At 46.1% G+C, this 25,165-nt stretch overlaps 1 protein-coding gene across 1 annotated transcript in view; it reads right to left on the bottom strand.

The window, feature by feature from the left end:
* UBE3C (ubiquitin protein ligase E3C) overlaps positions 1 to 23,646 on the bottom strand; it is an 80,579-nt gene extending 56,933 nt beyond the window's left edge. Inside the window, exons 1-8 of the mRNA XM_077761708.1 lie at positions 23,616 to 23,646; positions 20,561 to 20,714; positions 19,929 to 20,149; positions 18,971 to 19,125; positions 15,330 to 15,517; positions 5,449 to 5,535; positions 827 to 984; positions 444 to 676 (exon numbers count right to left, since the gene is read on the bottom strand). Coding sequence (XP_077617834.1) covers positions 444 to 676; positions 827 to 984; positions 5,449 to 5,535; positions 15,330 to 15,517; positions 18,971 to 19,125; positions 19,929 to 20,149; positions 20,561 to 20,714; positions 23,616 to 23,646 — 1,227 coding nt within the window. The remainder of the gene's footprint in view (positions 1 to 443; positions 677 to 826; positions 985 to 5,448; positions 5,536 to 15,329; positions 15,518 to 18,970; positions 19,126 to 19,928; positions 20,150 to 20,560; positions 20,715 to 23,615) is intronic.
* Positions 23,647 to 25,165: the final 1,519 nt, after the last annotated feature.

Below are 25,165 nucleotides of genomic sequence, written 5' to 3'. Positions count from 1 at the left end.
CCCGCCCCCCGCCACAGGGGGAAGGGAAGGTCTCTTCAGATGATTTATACGCAACTCGCATTACATCCATGACCTTACCCTGCCTTTCTTAATTTCTCAAGAGATTAAAAAGATGAAATCTGCAAGAGATCTTTTAGTGAAAAACAAAAATGAAAATATTTCAAAAATTTCTTCGTACCTCATCCTGTCGCTAAAAGTACTCAGAGCAATTTCTAAAATATGCATGTGACGATGTAAAAACAAGGTTTAAAAAGAAGGCAAAAGTAAAATGAAAATGAATTTCTTCATTTAAGAAAGTTTTGCAAATTAAGAACGATGCCGGATGCCAACCTATACTTCTGTTCCCATGAAATGAGTCAAGTCAGGGCACATTTGTACATTGTATGACCTCCTACACACACACACACACACACACACACACACACACCCCGCAGAGTCTATACCTTAAATAACTGGATCCATCGTTTCTGCTCCATCTGTATGCACTGCTGCATTTCCGAGTTAGCTGTGACTCCGATGCTTTGGAACGCTGTGATGTACTCTTCCCGAACTTCTGGCTTGGTTTCTGGATAAGCCAACTTGATGATCCCAAGGCAGGCGTCCCGAAGGCAGCGAGAGAGCATTACGAGCTCTTCCAGGTTGAAAGGCATCATTGACGACTGTCTCTGACCCACGACTGAAAAACACAGTCCGATAGCCTATCATCCTTGTTTTTTTCTCATTTCTCAACACAGCGAAAGGCTTAAGAGGCTTAAAACTTTTCTACCATCTATGCAAACGGACAGGCCGTGAAGCCAACAAAGCCCGGGTTCCTCAAAACTCTCACCTTCTATGGGGTCCCCAAAGAACTCACTGTCATGTATGGAAATCAGTGAGTGGCTGAACAAAGAGCTGAACAGGTAGAAGAGAGGGATGATGCGACTGGAGTCCTCCGGAGCCATCGGGGAGCCCCGGGACAGCACCTGCAGCAGCGGCACCGCAGACCTGGAAGGGGCGCGACAGACAGCGGCGGTTTCGTGGTCAGTCGTCACCAGGGAAGGAGTCAGGGCCCCAGACCAGCACAACCGGGGAAAATAACATTCGCGTTAGCAACGAATTACTTCAAGGGAAGGCAAGTCTAACAATATGGGTTCGTAAATAACTCAAATTAAAAAGGACACAAGTCACCACTCTTTACTGGCGTTCCCGCTACCATGACCAACTGGGCGGATGCAGCCACAGCGACGGCCGGCGGTCCCCAGAGAAAGGGTCACAGTAAGGAACGCCACTGTTCGAGACACACGCTTGATGTTGGAAGCCGTCCCCCCGCCTTACGTATTTAACAAAGTGTCGTGCTGGTCTAGGAAAAATGTATCCAGCAACTTACACTTAGGAACATTCAAAAGGGCCGAGTATTGAACCTTGACTAGAACCTTCAGGAATAAAGTTTCCTCTCCTCTATGCCGGGCCCTGTTTCTATTCTGCAAGTTTCCTCGCCAGCTCCCGTGAGCGCCCCTGCTCGTCCCAGGGGTCCTGACCTGCAGTGGGGCTCTGTCTCCCCTGTCAGGAGCTGAGAGCTACTCAACTCCCGCCCCCCGGAGTCTGTTCCCTTCCTCTCTTGGTTAAACGTGGCTCCTTGTCCTGCTGAGCACTCGGGAACGGAGGCTCACGCGTGAGCGCTTCCCCGTCTCTGAAGGCCCACAGTCCCCTCAGCCCTGTGCGGGCAGGTGTCGCGGCTGATCACCCTCGTCTCCACTTGTGTATGTCTCTACCTGGACACCTATTTCCACAAAACCACAGGTGTGTATCAGGTGAGCTGTGACCAGGAATACAGAGCCACATGTCACCAACCAATTGCTCACCACTGCCGAGTTACGTGAGAGCACGGAGCAGAGGGAAGGCCAGGCAAGTGTGCTGTCATTCCTGGCGGGGCCCTGGGGAGCCGGCCCGAGCCACCTGGAGCTTTAGGGCATCCAGGGCCCACATCAGGGGACAGCACTGCCACCAGCAGGCTGTGAGAACAGGCCCCAGCGGCGCAGCGTGCACTTGGCTCTCAGGGGAAGCAGCGCACCCTGGATGCGGCATCCTGCAGCGCGCACAGCACTCCGTCCTCAGCACTCGCTCAGCGGGGCGATGGCTGCAAGCGCTCCGTCCAGAGTACGGACGCAGTGAGGACGGACCACAGGGATGCGGTACAACCATCCTAGCTCACGGCCAGAGCCAGGGTGACAGAAAAAGGCTCTTTATGTTAGGGTGAAGCGGGCGTGGGGGCTCTCTTTGANCCGCCCCCAACCCCGGTCCTGGGCCGTTCACAGGGTCAAAGTGAGCTGACGCACAGCAGGGGAAAGCACGGTGTCACATGTCTCGTGGACGTTCATGAAGGTGGAGTGTATCTCTTGGTTCCCGTGCAGGCTGCACAGGTAACAGATGACAGTGCTGGACAGACGCCATTTAGGGGGCACGGACGGGTCGGGTCCCAGGCTGTAAGATGCAGAAGGTATCTCCTGAACTTAGAAAAGGGAGAGGCCAGCTTCCAGCTGCCTGTGAGCAGTCCCTGCCCTTAGTCGTCACCACTGGTCACACATGTATGTGACAATGCACATCCAATTCTCACACTCGTTCCCTGAAAGAGGAGGATGGCTTCTTTTTTCTCCATAACTCCCATATGGTAAGCAAAGGGGATTAATCATCTTAATTTTAATGAGAGAAACTGCGATTGGTAAGAAGGATCAGATGTGCGCCTCTGGTCCCCTCCAGCAGGCATGTAATGAAGCATGTGTTTCTTGATTGTCTGCTGACCACTCTTTAGGTCGTAAACACTGACTCAAGGATTCCTCTGAAAACAGGTCAATCGTAGAGACTTACATGCAAATAAAACAGTCCATAATTTACTGTAATGGAAAAGACACTGGTTCCGAACTCGGAGAGCTGGCTGGTACATGGGCATCGCGGGGCCCACGGATGACGCGTCCCCTCCGGAAACGGCCCCTGGAAGAGGGCTCCCACCCTGGGGCTGTAACCACCGCCATGCCTTGCATCACGGTTTCTCTGCCACAGAAGTTTCTACCAAATGCTTTCCTGCCTAAAATGCGGTTGGTTTTTTAAGAGGGAGGGAGGGAGGGAGGGAGAGAGAGAGACAGAGAGACAGAGACAGAACACACGAACCGGGGAGGGTCAGAAAAGCAGAGGGAGAAAGAATCCCAAGTGGGCTTCGTGCCGTCTGCACAGAGCCTGACACGGGGCTCGATCCCATGAACTGTAAGATCATGACCTGAGCCGAAATCGAGTCAGACGCCTAATCAACTGAGGCACCAGGTGCCCCTGACCTAAAACAAGTTTTAGGAGTACTGCATAGACTACTGTCAGTTCTACTTACTACTGGTGTCGGCGTGACAAGAATTCATCATCAGAACAGTCCTCACAGAGTTAGAGTCAGAGGCACCGCGCCAGCCTCGGGGTCAGGGTGGCGGCCGCACACACCGAGACCCGGCACAGCCCTCCCGCGACAGTAAAGGGATGTCTCACCGCAGAGACAAGCCATGCGCCTGGGCAATCCCGCATGTGCGGCGGTCCCTCAGTCACCCGGGTGCTGCGAGGTCACAGACCCCGGGGCTCCCAGCCTGGGCGGCAAGGCTTGGGGCCCGCGTAGCGATGCACGCCTTCACATGCCATGCCGTCACGCACATGACGCTCACTAGGACTCAGAGGTCCCTGTGGAAGTCTCGTCATGAAACTATTTCCGAACTGAGTCGATGCCAGCTTCAGGGAAATCGGGCAGCCAAATTTTCAATTCTACTCCAACAGTAGAATTTGGTAAACAGTAAAGTCAAGAAACTTACAGAGTATTAACGCAATCCTAATGCATATCCCATCAAAAGTTTCCTGAGGGACTTTATTTTAATTAAATAAAGAAAATGAAACCCAAATTCTCCAACTGGCTTTTAAGAAATGAGTTTTACAAATTTTGTGTAATTTACCAACTTATGAAGTAATATCAGTAGTTTGCTGTAAAATAATATCATTTTTCTTCACACACCATGACCCTGTCTCCTTACAAGGCCGACACCGTGCGCCCCAGGCCGTCGGGGGTGCGGGGGCAGGGACCAGCCGCTAGGCTGAGACACTTGCAGCCCAGTGATGGTTTCTGGCCCCAAGGATCCCTGATCTTTTGTGCTACACGAACCTGTCCCGTGCCAAGGCTGGCATGGCCGTAAGTGGCCGAAAGGCACCAAGAAACCAAATAAGACATACGTGAAAACCCTACGGTTTTATTTGAGAATGAAAGGATATAAAAGAATTTCTCTAGACATGAAGGCATTCAAGGTTCTCTCCAATCTCGGCCGCTTTTCCCTGCTCATCTCACGCTCTGGGGGCTGTCAGCTGCTGTGGTGGCATGGTGAGCCCCCTGTGTCACTCAAGACGCTTAACACTAAATGAAGAGACCCAAGTATGTCTCTCAAAGTCAAGCTACTAGCAAACCGACACCCCTTTTTGTTAGAAGACACTTTGTACCGACGCCTTGAATCCTGACCCCGCTGCCCAGGAGATGACCAGGACACACAGGGGCAGACGCGGTCCTTTCTCTGTGCCACCATCTGACACGTCACAGACCAGACAGGGCGTGTTTACATTTTGGACACCCCATCCGCCCTCACCAAAAACACTTTCAACTTCCTGTTAAGGAAGGAAGGGAGGAAGGGAGGGAGGAAGGGAAGAAGGAAGGGAGATAGGAAGGGAGGGAGGGAGGGAGGGAGGGAGGGAGGCAGGGAGGGAGTGGGGACAAAGAGAGAGAAAGGCAGGCACTCCCTTCCAGACTCCTGCCCTGAGCCGAGCTGGGTCTCCTTCACCAGCAGGCGGCGACCAGCACCGGGAGCTGAGCTGCGGCCAGGACGTGCCTCGGCCGCCGGAGCCGGAGCCCTGCGCTGCTGGCGCGGCGGACATGGGCGGGCACGGACTCCTGGCGACGGGGACATCACTGAGGTACGAGGCCACGGCAGCCCGCCACGGAGGCTGTGTGAATGTGTCCACTCAAAATGTATGTGTTAAAGACTCCAGAGTTCGAGCTACCTGATGACTCATATAAGAAAAATAAAATTACGTCAACAGGTGTCATAAACCAGCTTCTATGATATTTTATGTTTCAGTGTCTGTCAGGGTGTTAGACTTGCTTCAGCTCTGTGTTTTCACTACCAAAAATGTATGAAAGTCATATGGAGCAAAGAAACCTCACGCCTAGTCCTAAGACTAGGACTTAACAAACAAATTTACTCTCAGATAAAGCCATTCACGTAATGTATACAGATACACAACTATAAATGAGGCATTATTTTTAAAAAATTGAGACCATCTAGAATCTTTCTTACATAAAATGAGTAGTATTTTAAAATACGATCTTACGATATTGTTAATTAGGTTGCGACTTCCCCAGTGCTTAAGTTCCGCTCATTTCCACGTCCACGTAACACATACCCCGTGATCATCCGAGTTGTCATAGAAGACAGGAGAAACCACAGATGTCTCAGAAACCGGGCATTGAAGGCCAAGCTGTAGAGAAGCCTAAAAAACAAGGGGGAGAGTAAATCAGCACAAGCAAACATTCATTCAATATATTTCCTTAAAACTGAAAAAAGCCACAGACAAAAGACGAAAGTACACGCAGGCAGCATCGGTCCGGACCCCGCAGACGGCACGCTTCCCACACCAGGCGGCTTGCTGGCAGTGATCGTCGGTCCGCGTGCGCCCTTCCCCAGGCGCGCAGTGCTGGGCCGGGGCCGGGCTCAGCCCACGAGGAGGAGACAGGCTGCTGCAGAGCAAGCACTGCGTATTACTGACCGACACGTAACATTTCACCACTACCACCTCACTTTAAGCCACCGTTCTTGAAACAAACATAAAAATTGTGTTTTTAAATGTTAACACGTCAAATAAAATTTAAATGGGGTGCCTGGGTGGCTCAGTCAGTTAAGCAGCAGACTGGATTTTGGCTCAAGTCATGGTCTCATGGTTTGTGGGACTGGGGTCCGCATGGGGCTCTCCCTCTCTCTCTGCCTCTCCCCTGCACACACACAAAAACACTAACATTCTCTCTCTCTCTCAAAATAAATAAGTAAATAAATAATAAATAAAAATAAAAAGTATATTTTAAAGGTTTTTAAAAACCTTCTGTATAATATAAATTTGATTAAAAAAATTACAGACCTTTGCGGATAGAGGGCAGAGGCTTACTGAAGCCCTCTGGGTGCACGCCGCACGCCTGTGGTAGGATATACTGGCTCATCACGATGCTGTAATGAGAACAAACGGAGAGCAGAAGCCCCCGTGCCAGTGTCTGTGGACCATCCAGTCTCACACACGTTGTGTGGGTGCTGACGCTGACAGTGAGTCACCTCCGAGCCAGAATCTGACCCCAATTTGTAAAGCCAGCTCGTGGCAAGGACCGGTGCTCCGGAGCCTGGAGGGCCCTTCGGCCTCCTCAGTGGTGTGGCCACGGCCCCAGGGCCCCCCGAGACCACTTCTGCTCCTCCCCGCAAGGAACGACCAATAACGATGAGGCGCGCCTGGGGGGCTCAGTCGGTGTCGGTTAAGTGACTCTTGATTTCAGCTCAGGTCATGATCTCGTGATCTGTGAGATCAAGGCCCGTGTTGGGCTCTGTGCTGACGACACGGAGCCTGCTTGGGATGCCCTCTCTCTCCGCTCCCCCTGCCCCTCTGGCTCATTCTCTCCCTCTTAAAACAAATAAATAAGCTTAAAAAAATAATAGTGCCTGTTCCATCTCTGAGTTATTTAAAATGCTTACCACACATCTAACATGTAAATAGTGTTAAATTTTGACTTTCCTTCCTCTACGGACTTTTATAGACTATGAAGGACGCCCAAACCACCACATGTAAAACACAGAGTAAAAAGCTAGGAAAACTCCAAACTTTCGGCATAAAAGACTTCTGGACAGTAATATTTGCTTGCCTTATTTCTCTTCAATCAAGAAATTGAGTTCTTTTAGAAATATGTTATCTAGTATAATTTTACTGATAGCAACAAGATTACTAAGATTGTGTTAACTATAAATACTGAAACTTAGCACCTCAGAAATCTGGGAAATTACACACTTTCCTCCCGTGGTCTCCTTTGCTCTTCTGTCCCAAGAGCAGACAGAACAGCCACACGGCATGGGCAACAGTTCATCGCACCTTCCCAGAAACACGCGGACGCGGGANGGGGGGCGGCGGCCGGGCTCTCCCGGTGCGTGTCGTCTTCCAGCGCGGCCCCCTAACACTGTAACTACCGCCTTTCCACCTAAATATATATACATTGTTCGGAAACGCCATTTTAATGACTACACACTTCAAAAGTTGTCATTTCACACTTAACTTTGAAACAACCGTAGTCCCTAATCACTCAGTAGGCAAAAATAAAACAAATTATTAAACATTTGTATAAATTACAAGGGCGCCCGGGTGGATCAGTTAGTTAAGTGTCTCTTGATTTCAGCTCAGGTCATGATTTCATGGTTGTGAGAGCTCCTCCTCACTGACACTGAGAAGCCTGCTTGGGATCCTTTCCGTCTCTCTGTCTCTCTGTCAGTCTCTCCCCCCTTCCCCCCACCCCCCACTCTCCGAACTGGTACTCTCTCTCTGTCTCTCAAAATAAACAAACATTTTATAAAAAAAAAAAAAAAATGTTATTAACTACTGAAGGTTACTTAGTTTGGGGCTTTACTGCTAAAAGGTAAGGAAGAGGGCGCCTGGGCAGCTCAGTCGGTTAAGCGTCCGACTTGGGCTCAGGTCATGATCTCACAACTTGTGGGTTTGAGCCCCGCGTCGGGCTCCGTGCTGACAGCCTGGAGCCTGGGTCCTGCCTCAGATTCTGTGTTTCCCTTTCTCTCTGCTCCTCCCCCACTCGCACTCTGTCTCTTGAAAATAAACATTAACCAAAATAATAATAAAAAAATAAAAGATAAGGAAGTAACACGCTGTTTATGTAAACTGGGATATATTGAAAATTACCCATTAAGTTTTGTTTAGCTGAGATAAACCTATGAGTTAATTAGTAAAGGGCCACATTTTCAACCCAGGTCATAAATTCAGGCCAGTTGTGTGGGGACTATTTAAGTTGTTGAGGAGAACAGAGTGGGGGGCCCGGCTCACACACGGGCAGGAAGGCATTCTCGGACACCTCCTCTGCATGTGACTTGACGGTGTCACAGGGAAGAGAACCCTGGTGACTCAGCCACCCAAAGTCACGCTCCGCTTGTAGACACAGAACAGACGTCACACTTTTCCTGCCGATGCCACCGGCAAGGGCAGTGTCACACGCACACGTAACATTTCACCTCTGAGAAAACACGGGATTAAAACTGAAGTTTAAATTTCCTTCATTATTACAAAAGTTTTAAGACGTATTTCAGTCGGAAGCAACTTGCCAACGAAGTTTTCTTCACAAAGTGAAAACTAAGACTAGGAGAGAAGTTTTGGGGCGCGGCGCTCTGTTAACCCCCGGGGCTAAAACCACACCCTTTACACACTATTTCCCTTTCCCTGACAACTGCTGCCATTTGAAATCGAACACACTGAACTTTCCCGCATACTACAGTTTCATTAAAATGGGGGGAAATAGGGGCACCTGGGGGCTCAGTCGGTTAAGCATCAGACTTCAGCTCAGGTCATGATTCTGCAGTTTGTGGGTTCGAGCCCTGTATCAGGCTCTGTGCTGGAGCTGCTTCCGATTCTGTGTCTCCCTCTCTCTCTGCCCCGCCCCTGCTCACACTCTGTCTCTCTCTCAAAAATAAATAAAAATGAATAAACTGGGGAAAACAGTATTAATGACCTTTGATGCTTACCCTCATAATTTCTTAACATCACTCTTAAAAAATACACTTAAGAAGATCAACATAACCGGGGCGCCTGGGTGGCTTAGTCGGTTAAGCGTCCGACTTTCGCTCAGGTCATGATCTCGCGGTTCGTGGGTTCGGGCCCCGCGTCGGGCTCTGTGCTGACTGCCAGCTCAGAGCCTGGAGCCTGTTTCAGTCTGTGACTCCCTCTCTCTCTGACCCTCCCCTGCTCACGCTGTCTCTCTCTCTCTCTCCTAGAAATAAAAACATTAAAAAAAAAAAAAAAAGATCAACATAACCTTCATGTATGCTTTTCACAAGTTGACTTGTATAGCTTGTAAATCAGTTATCACTCACAAATGTTCAGGAAATTCTTAGAAGTTTCAAAACTCACTTACTGCTAAATTTAACCAATCAACACCACTTTATTAATTGGGTGTGTCTAACAGTGACTACTATCAATAACTTTATCATCTATATAAGACTTTAAAATAGATTTAGCAATAAAATCATTATGTGTTGCAATGTTTAAAAGCTCACAAATCTTATTTGACTTTAACAGCAGAAAATTTTAACATGCATCAATAGCAAATTAAATGTATTCATTATACAGAAAATACTGATAACAAAGGCAAGCATGAAGTCACGGGAAAAAAATAAACTTGTTTCTCTCGGTGGGTAGATAGCCTCAATATTTTCAGAAGAAATTACAAAAATTTATTTACAAAAACATGAACAGTATAATATGAAATATAAAATAGGACACAAATCTGTAGTTTTTCCACCAAAGTCCTTTGCAGAATCATCCTATTTCAAATTATTACACGCATGAGCTTATGGATCAGAGTAAAAGTGCATCCGTTACCACACTCAGAAAACTGACGGAGCAACAGCCATGCATTTCGGAGCCCATGATCATCTGAATCACAGCCATTAATAACAGAAGGCACAATTAAGCTGGCTCATTTTATTAGTTTTTCTTAGAAAAATCAAGCACAGGGGCACCTGGGTGACTCAGTTGGTTGAGCGTCTGACTTCCGCTCAGGTCATGATCTCACAGTTTGTGAGTTTAGGCCCCACGTCGGGCTCTGTGCTGACAGCTCAGAGCCTGGAGCCTGTTTCCGATTCTGTGTCTCCCTCTCTCTGACCCTCCCCTGCTTACTCTCTCTCTAAAATGAATAAAATGTTTTAAAAAATTATATAAAGAAAGAAAGAAAAAAATCAAGCACATGTTGCAATAAAATTGATCTGGGAGGCCTTACGATTTGGTGTCTTATAAGAAAACCACAGGCAAATCAGAGTATCAACCTTTGTGATCCCTAAAGCATTACCTTTAAAATTCCATTTCAAAGGTCTTAGGATCCACGGAGCAGAAGAGCTAAGCCCAAGCACTAGCCAGTCTGCACACTTGGACTGTAAGCCTAACTCCTGACCTCAGTACTCTAACAGGAAGTATCTGCCCTAAAATGAAAATTTCACTGGAAGCTGTTATTACAGGTGACATCTCACTAAATAACTCAGAAAGGCTTCTTTTTTAAGACAAGTTTATTTTATTTATTTTGAGAGAGACGCAGAGAGGGAGGGAGAGAGAACCTGAAGCAGGATCCACACGGTCAGCACAGAGCCCGACGTGGGGCTCAAACTCATGAACTGTGAGATCACGACCTGAGCCGAAATCAAGGGTCAGACGTTTAACCGCCTGAGCCGCCCGGACCCCCAGGAAGGCTTCTGACAGATGATCAGCTCAGCACGAATCTGCCAGACGACCCGACCACGGACGATAAGACAGACGAGGAGGGAAGAGGCATCNAGAGAGGCGCCCAGGCGCTCGGGGCGGGAAGGGTACTGAACGCACCCGTCACCTCAGCACTGCGCGTTTTCCCGAAAGCAAAAGGGAGGCCTGGCGGCTGCCTGCGCAGGACACACACCGGGTCACATCTGTGAGGACGCCGGCCGCAGCACGGGGCGGGGACCGCGGCACTCAGTACCTACCAAGAAAGGAGTGGCTCCCAGCCTAAGCCCACAGGAGCGCCGTNGAAGGTGGCAGGCTGAGGGGCCGAGGAGCTGGGCTGGTACTTGTATTTAATCCTAATTAAAGTGAAGTGGCCACGTTTTGCCTGTGGCTTCCCCAGCGTGATCCCTGGTTCTGGAGAAAAACGCTGACCTCAGTCTGAGGACAGCCCGCTGGCAGCCCAGTACGAGTCCAGCGCCCCAGAACACGGTTGAAGCCACTTCTATCATTCAGAGAATCAGATTCGTAGGACAAAACCGAGCAAGTGAGGAGAAACAGAAGTCACAGAGGTGCAGGGAACACTGAAACACAGAGACTGCGACGCACCCGTGCAGGAAACGGAGAAACAGCCCAACAGCAAAGGAAAACTGACGAGAACAGCGCCCGCGAAGGTCACAGGTGAAGGAGGTTCCAGCGGAAAGAGGAAGGCANCCGCCCGCCGGATGGGGCCGAGTCCGCGCAGGTTAGTGCTGAGCGGGGACACCGGCTGCCCTCGAGGGTCCACTTAAATGGTCACTTTTCTGGGTTTAGTTGTCTGGATACTGGGATGCTGCCTTCTTTATTCCCCTCACAACACAGCCATGTAGTATTTATTCGTATTAAAAATAGTGAATACATTTTCTTTTTTAAAGATTTTATTGTTAAGTAATCTCTATACCCAATGTGGGGCTTGACCTCATGACCTCGAGATAAAGAGTTGCATAGGCACCACGAATACATTTTCTTTAGAAAAAATTAATTTTAGGGGCGCCTGGGTGGCTTAGTCGGTTAAGCGTCCGACTTTCGCTTAGGTCATGATCTCGCGGTCCGTGGGTTCGAGCCCCGCGTCGGGCTCTGTGCTGACTGCCAGCTCAGAGCCTGGAGCCTGTTTCAGTCTGTGACTCCCTCTCTCTCTGACCCTCCCCTGCTCACACTGTCTCTCTCTCTCTCTCCTAGAAATAAATAAAACATTAAAAAAAAAAGAAAAAAAAAAGAAAAAATTAATTTTATATCCAAGTATTTTTTCAGATTCCCAAGTCCACTGGTAAGATTTACAAATTTTCTCCCATAAAAGTTCGTGGCAAACTCATTTATTACTGAATTTTTAAAAATATAAGTAATTCACGTGATCTGAAACCCCAAACCGTATCAGAAAGAATGCAGTGAAAAGTCCATACTGTCCTCCACTCTTGATATCCAAAGTGCAGACATGTGAATAATCATTTTTATGAATTTCCTGTGTCCAAGACTTTTTATGCAAATCCAAAAATACATTCCTCCTTTTTCCACCTTTCTGACACAAAAGTAGGTTATTATTCACATTCTGTACCTTCCTTTTTTTCACTTAAACATATATCTTAGAAATCTTTTCATATTAGCGTAAAAAGGTCTTCCATATCCCTTTAACATCACGACAATTGACACTAAACAGAAATTAAAACTGCAAATCCCAACCTTGAAAATAGGAGGGATTTATACGAGCCTAGGAGGCACTGAGAGTGAGTTATCAACCTTGGAATTTGCTAATCATCTTTTAAATACCTTCAAAAACCCCCACAAAACCTGAAAGCAGTTAAAATCTACAACAGTTAGAGTAAGCCTATTTGCTTTCATGAGCTAAGAAAAACATTCTAAATACTTAGAACCTCATATATTTAAACCATAAATAAAATTCCTAGAGTAGTTTCTTAGAGGAAATAGGTGCTGTACTCATAAAAGAGGCTGCATATAAAGCCCCTTTACCCATTAAACACCCTCTGGAAGCAGTTCACTGGTGACCCTCAGAGCAGGGCAGCGGGGCATTTAACTCCAGTAATTACTGTCCAGAGCAGTGGACTTTGGGCGACAATAAAAGCGAGCGTCCCAGTTCGGCTGCTGTGATCCTCAGCTCGCACATCCTGCTCTAGTGCAATTAGCCCACAGAGAGCTAATTACCTAGCGGGGGACGTTGGTCTCACTGCCACCTCACTTCCTCCAGCACTAATAAACACCAGGCAGCTAGGGTCGCACCTAATTAGCCGGCTGCATTCGTGTTTACAGGGCAGTTTCAGCTGACGATGTGCTCTCCGCACACAGTTCATTTCAAAGACTGCTTTCTGAGCCAAAAGAAATGGCTCCTGTCCCACTAGAGGACAGCATTTTACAAACCAGAAGAGGAATCTTCAGGGTAGCAGAACTCACCTGCCAGAACACAGGCACTACCACCAGAGCGCCTTGCAGCAGCTGCCTAGATGACCCGGTCCCCGAGCTCCCACCAGGGCCGGTATGGACTTTTGCCCCTTACACTCTATTAACTACTTGCCTAGTAAACTCACAAGCAACCACTAACCTATCACTCAAAATAAAGAAAAATGTTTCAAGATTACAGGCACACTTACCTGAGCACAAATTAGCCACATTTTGATTTGTATGTGTTGTTCTGTCCCTTCCAAAAGCTTATTTCAAAGTTTAGAAGAAAAACATCAGAGTGCTAGAGTAAGCTGTCAGGGCAAGCTGGTAGAGAGAGCTATGGGGAGGCCGAAAAGACATGTATCATATTGGGTCTAAAACACAGGCATGGGTCCAGTGTGGGTTTTTAAATTAATAGAGTTCGTTTTAGTGTCATTTATTTTTAAACCTTAAGTTCAAAAGGTTTTTTTTTTAATGTTTATTTTTGAGAGAGAGAGAGAGAGAGAGAAAATGGCCAGGGAAGGGGCAGAGAGAGGGAGACAGAGGATCCCAAGCAGGCTCTGCACTGATAGCACAGAGCCCAATGCGGGGCTTGAACTCAAGAACCGCAAGATCATGACCTGAGCTAAGTCAGACGTTTAACCGACTGAACCACTCAGGCGCACCTATTTTATTTTAGAGAGAAAGATAGAGTATAAGCAGGGGAGAAGGGCAGAGGTAGAGCGAGAGAATCCTAAATAGGCTCCACACTCCAAGTAGAGCCCAATGTAGGGCTTGATCAATGACCCTGGGATCATGACCTGAGCTAAAATCAAGAGCCAGACACTCAACCGACTGAGTCACCCAGGGGCCTTGAATCCCAATGTCTATATTGGTTGCTAAGACTAAACTCCACTTTCAATGCCAAGATACTCTAGAAAAACAAGCTGATTTCATTTAACACATTACAGGCCACTTGAAAGCCTCACAGGCCAGAGAAACAGACTCAAAAAGGATCAATTTGGTTTAGAAAAGAAAAACAAACTTTCATTTTCCATTAAACACTTGCACAATTGATATTCTATATCCTATCTTATCAGAAAATAGCAGATGGACACCGGGTTGGTTCAGCCGGTTGAGTGTCTGACTCTTGATTTCGGCTCAGGTCATGATCTCCCGGTTCGTGAGTTCAAGCCCTGCGTCGGGCTGTGTCCTGACAGCGTGGAGCCTGCATGGGATCCTCTCTCCATCTCTCTTTGTCCCTCCCCTGCTCGCTCTCTTTCTCTCTAAATGTTTGGTAGAATTCCCTGGAATGCCATCTGGCCCTGGACTCCTTTGTTGGGAGATTTTTGATTATGAATTCAATTTCTTTACTGGTTATGGATCCGCTCAAATTTCTATTTCCTCCTATTTCAATTTTGGTAGTTTATATGTTTCTAGGAATTTGTCCATTTCTTCCAGATTGCCCAATTTGTTGGCATGTAATTGCTCATTTTGTTTGTATTCTACTTACCGTTTGTATTTCTGCTGTGTTATTGTGACCTCTCCTCTTTCATTCCTGATTTTATTTATTTGGGTCCTTTCCTTTCACTTTTTGATCAAACTGGTAGGGGCTTATAATTTTGTTCATTCTTTCAAAGAACCAGCTCCTGCTTTCATTGATCTGTTCCACGGTGTTTTTTTATTTCGATGGCATTGATTTCTGCTCTAATCTTTATTATTTCCTGTCTTCTGCTGGTTTTGGGTTTTATTTGCTGTTCTTTTTCCAGCTCGTTGAGGTGTAAGGTTAAGGTTCTCTCTCTTAAAATAAATAAACAAACTTTAAAAAACAGCAGATAGGGGTACCTGGGTGGCTCAGTCGGTTAAGCGTCCAACTTCGGCTCAGGTCATGATCTCGCAGTTTGTGGGTTTGAGCCTCACGTCAGGCTCTGTGCTGACAGCTCAGAGCCTGGAGCCTGTTTCAGATTTTGTGTCTCCCTCTCTCTCTGGCCCTCCCCTGCTCACGCTGTCTCTCTCCCTCTCTCAGAAATAAAAATATTAAAAAAAAAAAACACAACAAAAAACAACAGATAAGGGGCGCCTGGGTGGCTCAGTAGGTTAACCCTCCGACTTCAGCTCAGGTCATGATCTTAATGTTCATGAGTTTGAGCCCCACATCGGGCTCTGTGCTGATAGCTCAGAGCCTGGGGCCTGCTTCAGATTTTGTGTCTCCCTCTCTCTCTGTTCCTCCCCCACTCACACTCTGTCTCTCTCTCTCAAAAATAAATAAAGAATTAAACAACCAAACAAACAGCAGATAAAACTGACACAGGTGAAGGCCGATCGAAGCAGACCCCAGGAGGAAAGTGTACTTCGGGGTTCACACAGTGGCCGTGGGGACTTGCCTGACTTTGGGCACCACCATCCGATGCTGCACCATAAGTGTGTGGCCGATGGACGCCATTAGAGTGAAGGCCTCCTCGCTGGCTGAGTCCCTCCAGACCAGGTTTAACAGGGTGTTGGTCTGCTGTTTCGTGTCCAGCTTCTTCAGGCACTCCTCTGTGATGTACGGTACGGAGAGTCGACCGTCCTCCTGAAACACACCAGAGAAACTGCTCTAAGTGACCTACGCGTCATCGGGAATGACCCTCTACACTCCAAACACACATAACATCTTACTTTACTTCAAGTAAAAATGCAAAATAGCCATTACCTAAAAGTTACCCACATCACCATGAACATATCAATCTCTCTCCAAATGCGTCCATTAAAGTACTATGAAACTCTCCACTAATTTTGCCCAGCATAACAACACAGGGACTGTAAATACTCAGTTTTTGCCTACTGATGGGACAATATTTTCAGTACTGACATTTTAAGAAAAATGTATTTCAAATTTTTAGATTCCATTGTACTAAGCGTACATGTGTGAGAAAACATTTTCATCTGACAGAGCCTCCACTTTAAATTATTTAGGAGATCAAAGGTTAAGCAAAAATAAAATATTAAAGAATTTATGTATTTATAACATTTACTCATTTTTGAGAGAAAGAGACAGTGCAAGTGGGGAGGGACAGAGAGAGAGGGAGACACAGAATCCGAAGCAGGCTCCAGGCTCTGAGCTGTCAGCCCAGATCCCGACGCGGGGCTCAAACTCACAGACCATGAGATCATGACCTGAGCTGAAGTCAGACACTTAATTGACTGAGCCACCCAGACGCCCCTAAAGAATTTACTTTTTAAAAAATCAAATGAAATATATTTTCTATCATAATTTCTTCAAAGATCTGATTCATCAACTAAAACCTGAACTAAGATGCTATGCATTTGCCTATTTGGGGTATTCATCAAAGATACATCCTTGTTTCACATATGTATGCATATATCCAAGTATACATCAATATAAAATATATACACAACACTGGATATTGCTCACTGCCCTGCTTGGAAACTTAGATGGATGTAATTTATGTAATTTATAATAATCTACCAAATAAAACATTGCTTTAGATAAAAGTAATAAATTCTATCTGCCAACCTTGAATGTATAAACAAGATGCACCTAATGAACGGAGTTGGGGCCCTGGTACTATTGGAGCACACTCGTATTTTTTAGTAGTGCACAGTGTACACATTTAAAATACATTATACACAAACAAGAACTAAACCAATTACACAGAAACCTAAGAGTCTATAAACAGTAAAGTCTGATTCTGGAAAAATCCCATTCAACCAAATTAGATTCTACATAATTATCATAGGAGAGAAAAGGCAATATACAAGCAGCCATCAGAAGATGTGACCCAGAAATAAAGAAAAGACCTCGAGTCACCCTGTGAGTACCTGGCCCACACCTGGGTCACCGGTTCTGAACCCACATGTGGACAGGAAAGAAGTGACAATAACCAAGGCAAGGGAAAAATGAAGAGGAAAAAAAATGAAAAAGAAAGTACAATATTATATATCTAATAAAAAAGACCTTGAAACCCTTATATATTACATGAGAAAAACAAAGCGGAGTAAAATTTCCCCAAACAGAAGTATCAAGCTGCATTTTTTAAGTGTTAGAAAGCTGTGTCACAAGCAAGTGAGCCTGTGTGTTTTCTACTTCTTCCGTCTTCACATCCCACTCACGCCCGCGCCCCCGGTGAGGCAGGGTTTCCTAACATTTCTCCAGCAGACACACATGGCCTCATCCTCACGTGGACACTAGTTGTATGTATAAACAGCATTTTAAGGGGCGCCTGGGTGGCTTAGTTGGTTAAGCGTCCGACTTTCGCTTAGGTCATGATCTCGCGGTTCGTGGGTTCGAGCCCCGCGTCGGGCTCTGTGCTGACTGCCAGCTCAGAGCCTGGAGCCTGTTTCAGTCTGTGACTCCCTCTCTCTCTGACCCTCCCCTGCTCGCGCTGTCTCTCTGTCTATCTCCTAGAAATAAATAAAACATTAAAAAAAAAAACAAAAAACCAGCATTTTAATTTCACAGATTCTCTAGGAGGTAATTAAGCATTAAAAAATGTCTTCTATGGGGCTCCTGGGTGGCTCAGTCAGTTAAGCATCTGACTTCGACTCAGGTCACGATTCTACAGTTTGTGGGTTTGAGCCCTGCGTCGGGCTCTGTGCTGACAGCTCAGAGCCTGGAGCCTGTTTCAGATTCCGTGTCTCCCTCTCTCTCTGACTCTCCCCCGCTCATGCTCTTTTTCTCTCCTTCAAAAATAAACATTAAAAAAAATTTTTTAAGCGTTTTCTAAAAACAAAAGTTTTATCTACATTCCATCTACAGAATCCCACTTTTTTTTTTTAACCACACAAAAAATTCACGCTTCAGCGAGCAGCTGAGTTCTGACAGATGCAGTTCCGGCACCCACCGAGACACTCCGCTCTGCCCCTCTGTAATCATCCAACCCTGCCCCGAGCCGCAGGGGGCAGCGGCTAGTGTGTGTCTCCTTATTTTAGGGCTTTTATCATCTCTGCTAACAAAGCCATGTGTACCCAGAAGGCCGTACTAGCACCCCTTTAACGCACTTCCCCGGAAAACCCGAGCAACTCCTGAGTATCTTCTTCCTGGGATTCCATTTAGTATTAACCAATGGGAACTTCCCAACAAAAAATATAACATTTAAACCTATTACAGCCATATCTCAAGGTATTTTAATTCTGTAGTAAGAGCAGAAGTCAGCAGTAGATATATCACTGAAGACACACAAATTGTGTGTGTGTATAACGCAAAGCCTTTTATTCCTTGAAAAGACACCGCAGATCATGCTGGGTGAGAAACAGGAGAAGGGGACTCAGGGACTGCCTGTGACAACACGCCCACAATTCACTTTCAAACAATCATGACATCTGCATTCCACAAAACTGGCAAAAATTAACAGCAGACATTACTTGGTGTTCACAAGATAGGGTAAGGAAGAACTTAACCTTTTTCTTCCCCTTAGGGCTGGGAGAAGGGTGGGGGGCGGTGGCTGCTGACGGGCCCCGCTTCTGTGCAGACCATGGAAAGGTCCACAGAGCGGTGGTGGCTGCAGTTACAGGTTAACATACTGAGCAATCACTCAATCGCACATCACCTTTTTAAAAGGGTGAATTTTATGGTAAAGTGTATCTCAATAAAGTTGCTATAAAAAAGCTCTTAAAAATAAAACAGTGCTTGGTGTGTGGTAAATACCCTTCCTGAGAACTAGGAACTTAACCTTTTAATCCAACAATTTCGGTTCTAGGAAATATTTCCTAACTAACAAATTAACATACGTCACGGCCTACTTTGCATAAAAGCCCCACATAATCACGTATCCTCGCAGAGACTTCTACGGCTGTGCAGGAGAAGGTGTGGGAGAACGTGCCGTCATTCCCAAGATGGGGACCTCTGGACGGACAGATGGCGGTGGAGGGGAAGGGCTTTGCCTGCAGCATGAAGGTTTTGCAAGAATGCTCTAGAATGTTCGCGATACAGCTAGGAACGAGGACGGACACAAAGTTACAGGTGACTTCCGTGTCAAGTGCAGCGGTCTACGATGCAATCCCCTGGCTGGGCTGCGCAGCTTACCGGGGCGCTGGGCTGCTTGTCCGCCTCTTCACCCTCGTCCTCCGAGTCACTGGCTGAATCCTGACAGCTTGTGCTGGCGGGGGACACCGGCAGCTGAGAAAGAAAGTTCTGGAGCACTCGCAAGTACACCAGCAGACCTTCCTCAGAGAGGGTCCCTTTGCAAAACAAGCAACGATAACATTTCGTTAAAAGTGATCAAAAAGAAACTGGAAAATCCAGGTACCAGTTTTCTTATACTCAGAGAGACATTTCTGACCAGAACATATTAAATTCTAATAATTCAGGTATAGACCTATGTATTGAAATACATCAGAAAAAGAAGCTCTAATTCTAGAACAGGCACATGTTAGAAGTTCAGCGTAAGTGAGGATAGCATCCCTGCACTCACAGTTCTCCCTCAACTTTAGAATTTTTTTAAATCTGTGTGGCCTCGTAAGATGTACCTGAATCAGACTTTTTTCTTAAAGATTGTATTTTTTTAGTTTATTTGAGAGGGAGAGAGCATGCACACACGTGCACAAGCAGGGGAGGGGCAGAGAGAGAGAATCCCAAGCAGGCTCCCCAGTCAGTGCAGAGCCTGACTTGGGGCTCAAACCCACACACTGTGAGATCATGGCCTGAGTTGAGATCAAGACCTGGATGCTCAACTGACTGAGCCCCCCAGGCGCCCCTTAAAGATTTTAAAGTCCTATCTACACTCAATACAGGGCTTGAACTCACAAGCCCGAGATTGAGAGTCACATGCTGCCATTGAATCAATCTCTTTCTCATGTGCCTGGAAATGCTCCCCAGGGACACTATCTAGGCCACGGACCTTTAGCAAATACACTCTTCCAAGAAACTCCCACCCCAGAGGCCACCTTGACAGCACACACCTGCCCCTGACTCCCTTCCGGTGCCTCATCTGCGACCACCGCGTGTGCGTGAGGTCAGCTAAGACAGATCTCGTGCCCCGTACCCAGGTAATTGTCGCCGACGGTGAGAACGAAGAAGAAGAGCCATGGCGCCCCGCCGCCCGTCTGGGGACACCTGCTCCGCAGCGATGACAGCGCACTCAGATAGGGCTCGTACGGGAAAGCGGTCTGCGTGTCCGCTAAGGCCGGAATGATGAAATGAAAAATCTGATCTGTGAAAGGTGCTGCCAACAACTCCTCGGTGAAGGCTGTGAAGACCCGCCGCCTGAAAACGGGAAATGGAAGCTTCCATCAGAACAGATCATTCAGAAGACCACTGTTAAAGTTAACTTGCAAAATATTCTTTTCTAAATTAAATGAAGTTAAGCATCCAAAATCCACTAGGTCGCCATGAAATTTACTTAACTGATCTGTGCCTTCCCATTGAGAAAACTCTGCCACATTTTTATATCTTTCAATAGCTACTCGAAGGCAGAAAAATAACCAGATCATCAGAATTATAAATTTATATCAGGGCACAGGCCAAACAGACAGTAAATTTTTTTAAAACTAAATCACATTAATAAAATAAAAATCTGACTTTCAAATGTATATGTAAAATAGCATACTGTATAAAAGTTATCATTAGATACGGAACTTGTGACCTTATAAAATCAATAAATTATTCCATTCTCACCTTGCACCTTCGGGACATGAGTTGTAAGTAAAGTGCAATGGTTTCAGAACATTCTCTAGCAGAATTTTTGCTATAGGAACTCGGGATATATCAGAATATTCAATACTTGATGGAAGCTTGCTGTTAATTAGCAAATAGAGAGACCTATAATACCCTAAAAGAAAAGAAAAGCACGTATTTAAAATTTGGTACCTTAATCATAATGAGGGAAAAAGGTGTCAATTTTTAAATGCTTTTTATAAATCTCTATAGGTCCAAATATAAGTTAATTCTTCAACTTTTTTTTAGAGAGAGGGAGAGAGCATGACTGTGCGCATTTGTGCAAGTGGGGGAGGCCTGGAGGATCTTTTTGTTTTTGTTTTTGTTTTTGTTTTAAAACATTTTAAATAATGTTTTACTTATTTTGAGAGAGACAGAGCATGAATGGCATAGGGGCAGAGAGAGAGACACAGAAGCTGATGCAGGCTCCAGGCTCTCAGCTGACAGCCCAGCACAGGTCTCGAACTCACAAACTGCAAGATCATGACCTGAGCTGAAGTCGGAAACTTAACCGACTGAGCAAGCCACTGAGGCGCCCTGGAAGAGCGAACATCTTGAGCAGGCTCTTTGCCCAGCTCAAAGACTGATCCAAAGCCTGATGCAGGCCTAGATCTCACAACCATGAGATCATGACCTGAGCCAAAATCAAGAGTCAGACACTTAACCCACTGAGCCACCCAGGTGCCCCTCAACTTTTTTTTTTTTTTTAATAGCTTAGCTATTGGCTCCTATATTTTAAATTTTAATAATTTATTTTAGTAATCACTACACCCAACATGGGGCTCGAACTCACAACCCAAGATCAAGAGTCACATGGATCACTGACTGAGCCAGCTAGGTGCCCCTTGAACTTTTTATTAAGAAAAAATTAATCACATAAGTAGCTTGAAATGGTTATGTAAACTCCATGTCATCATCTGTCATCATCTGACAACAATGATCAATTATAGCCCATCACCCATTCCTCCATTCATTGGGCAGCAAATCTAAGATATAATTATTTCAGCGGATCATCAAAGGACTTTACGTTTCTTAAAAATACCATTATGACAGGGCACCTGGGTGGCTCAGTCAGTTAAGTGTCCAACTCTTGATTTCGATTCAGGTCATGATCTCACACTTGTGAGATCAAGCCCTGTTATCAGGGTCTGTGCTGGGTGTGGAGCCTGCTTGGGATTCTCTCTGTACCTCCCCCGCCCCTCTCAAAATAGACAAACATTTAAAAAATATCATTATGACAGCTAAAATAAGTTAATAGTTACTCCTTGCCATCACAAGTATCTAGTCAGTGTTCAAGTCTCCAACTCTCTCATGCTATAAATCTTATTTAACTAATGTGTTTGAATCAGGATCCAATTAAGACCCATATGTTACTACGGTTTTCAGCTGCCTCCTAAGCCTCCTCCAAGTATGTAGCTACTTATGTGACTTCTGAACCATGTGTTGCACTCACGGACCCGAGCCTGTTGGCGTATTTCAACCCAATGCAGTTTTNCCAGGAGCACCTCCAGACTCATCTTTCCCCTTTTAGAGGAAATGACACCTTTGGAAACCATAATATGGGCACCAGGGCATTTAAGCAGAAGTAACAACTTTTACGACCTTTCTAAGCTTCTACCGGGATTTCTGGGTGTGCAGTAAACACCAACTCTGGCATCACCAATACTCCAAACCATGCAGTCTTTTATAGGTATTTGTCCCTTTCTTATAAAGCAGTAGGGACAAGCCTCAGGCATACTTCATGAACACCTTAGTACTGTCCAGACACATTTGATAGTGCACACTAAAAACACAATCTGGGGGTGCCTGGGCGCTCAGTCGGTTAAGCGTCCGACTTCAGCTCAGGTCATGATCTCATGGTTTGTGGGTTGTGCGTTTGAGCCCTGCGTCGGGCTCTGTGCTGACAGCTCAGAGTCTGGAGCCTGTTTCAGATTCTGTATCTCCCTCTCTCTCTGCCCCTCCCCTGCTCACGCTGTCTCTCTCAGAAATAAATAAAACATTAAAAAACAAAACAAAACAGGGGCGCCTGGGTGGCTTAGTCGGTTAAGTGTCCGACTTTCGCGTAGGTCATGATCTCGCGGTTCGTGGGTTCGAGCCCTGCGTCGGGCTCTGTGCTGACTGCCAGCTCAGAGCCTGGAGCCTGTTTCAGTCTGTGACTCCCTCTCTCTCTGACCCTCCCCTGCTCATGCTGTCTCTCTCTCTCTCTCCTAGAAATAAACAAAACATCAAAACAGAACAAAACAAAAACAAGCTCTCACACCCGGTCAGTAAGAAAATCCAAGCCAACGAAATATCTTTAACTCTCCTCCACTGAACCAACACGATGACTAAGATGCGCTTTTTCCCAAGACCGGCTCTCCTGCTGCCAGAGCTCGCAGACTCGTGGTGGCGCGGCTCCTTCCAGCCCAGGACCCGGGAGGACCGGCTGAGGGAGGACCAGAGCGGGCTCCGAAAGCCTGCGCCCATGAGCTTTGCTTTCAAGCAGCAAGCAAACGGAAAGTGGTGGGTGTNAAACATTAAAAAAAAAAAAAAAAAAAAAACCTCTCATCTAAATCTGAAATAAAAACAGTTCATTTGCAAAAATCAGCAACCCACAGTGAAAAATAAGTGAGAAAGACAGTATTAATCATAACGTACATAAGGCTATCTGTTTCTTTTTATTTTTTACTTTTTGCCTCTGTGTCTCCAGTGTCCTCTCCTCTGGGATATTCCCCTCCCCTACCTCCAGGAAATTCTGCTGGGAAAGGCAATCACTCGGCCACACTCTCCCCAGGAAACGGTCAGTTGTGTAGGGTGTGGGGTGACGGAGATGGGAGAGAGCCTTTCACAATGTCGACACGTGTCAGATCGTTGTGGTGTTCACTTTAACTAACCTACAGCTTTATTTGCCAGCTATACCTCAGTGGGGTTGGGGGAGAAACAAAAGAGTCAGGGGTGTGGCCAGAACTGCCCAGTCTCCTGGACACAACAGCTGGTCAGTGAACTCCGCAAATGCCGAGTTCGATTTCTGTCTAACCGGCATCCCTGTGGGCGTGGCCACCATACATGATTTCGAAAACTCAGTACTTCACCAGGAACCTCTTCTGCCTTCTCTGCTGCACTTTTGTAAAACTGTTATTTGTTCATTTTGTAAGACCCATTAGAATGAGCTAAAATTAAGATGGCTTCTGAGATGTGGCTAGTTATCAATGTGCCACACGGCCTTCCCTTTGCTGGTTATCTTTAAGGTACTTCTCGAGAACTCTGACAGAACACTTATTTCGTGTAAAATGTTATCAGACAAAAATGTCCACGTAAAGGTGCTTTATTTTTCTCTTTTAAAATGTTTACTTTTGAGACAAAGAGAGAACATGTGAGTGGGGGAGGGGCAGAGGGAGAGTGAGACAGAGGATCCGAAGCAGGCTCCGTGCTGTCAGCACAGAGCCTGACGTGGGGATCGAACTCACAAACGTGAGATCATGACCCGAGCTGAAGTCGGACGCTTAACTGAGTGAGCCCCCCGGGTGCCCCTCAAAAGCATTTTATGAAACAAATTCAGAGTACGTACTCAGTTGGGTAGAAATAATCTCTGTGACCCATTCCAGATATGAATTCACCTACATGCAAGCTTTCTTCCTGAGGTGTTTGGAGCTAACCGGTCCATCTTTTCTCAGGAGCTAATCGGATACAATACTTTCTATACAATCAGACACGCAGTTCATTCTAAATTACGTGCCATCTATAGAAACTTCAAGAATAAGGCTGCGAATATATTGATCAAGTAGTTATAGTTCAAGTTGCCTATGAAATAAGAAAAGCCAAAGCAGCAGTGACACACACTCTGGACTGCGTTCTCATACTGTATTTTACAACCTTGACAAATGTGCCAACAACACCCAAAAGGTTGTCCTATCACTATGTTAAACATTTACTTTGCCTAACTTGTTGTTGTTATTATTTACTAAATCCAGATGAGTAAAGTTTTAAAAATGCCTTACTCATCCTTTCATAGGAAGTGAACTGAGGATACGAAGGGAGTAAACCAAGAAAGCAGAAAGATAATGGAAGCAGGAGGCAGGATCTAAAACAAGCAAAGTGAGGGGGCACCTGGGTGGCTCAGTCAGTTAAGCGTCCGACTTCACCTCAGGTCATAATCTTGTGGTTCGTGGGTTCGAGCCCCGCGTCGGGCTCTGTGCTGACAGGTAGCTCAGAGCCTGGAGCCTGTTTCGGATTCTGTGTCTCCCTCTCTCTCTGACCCTCCCCTGCTCACACTGTCTCTCTCTCTCTCTCTCAGAAATAAATAAAACATTTAAAAAAATTATAAAACAAGCAAAGTGAATAACTTTCCCAAGATAACAAGAGGCAAAGAATCCAATGGTGCAAGAAGCTCCTGAAATCCAAGAATAGGGATCTCCAGGGAAACGAAGCATCGGGCTGCCTGACATCTTTAGTCATGGAAAATTATACTGAGAGCAGTTTATAGTACTGTCCAAAGTGGAAGACGACTTTATCAAGAGACTCAAAGAAAATTAAAGTGAGGCAATTATTAACTCCAGAATAATCAAAGAAAATTAAAGCCAAACACCA

Source organism: Crocuta crocuta, unplaced genomic scaffold, assembly GCF_008692635.1.
Source record: "Crocuta crocuta isolate KB4526 unplaced genomic scaffold, BGI_CrCroc_1.0 scaffold408, whole genome shotgun sequence".
In the NCBI taxonomy this organism is placed as follows: Eukaryota; Metazoa; Chordata; class Mammalia; order Carnivora; family Hyaenidae; genus Crocuta; species Crocuta crocuta.
Note: the sequence above shows the minus strand (reverse complement) of the source record. Positions and strands in the feature narration are given on the sequence as shown.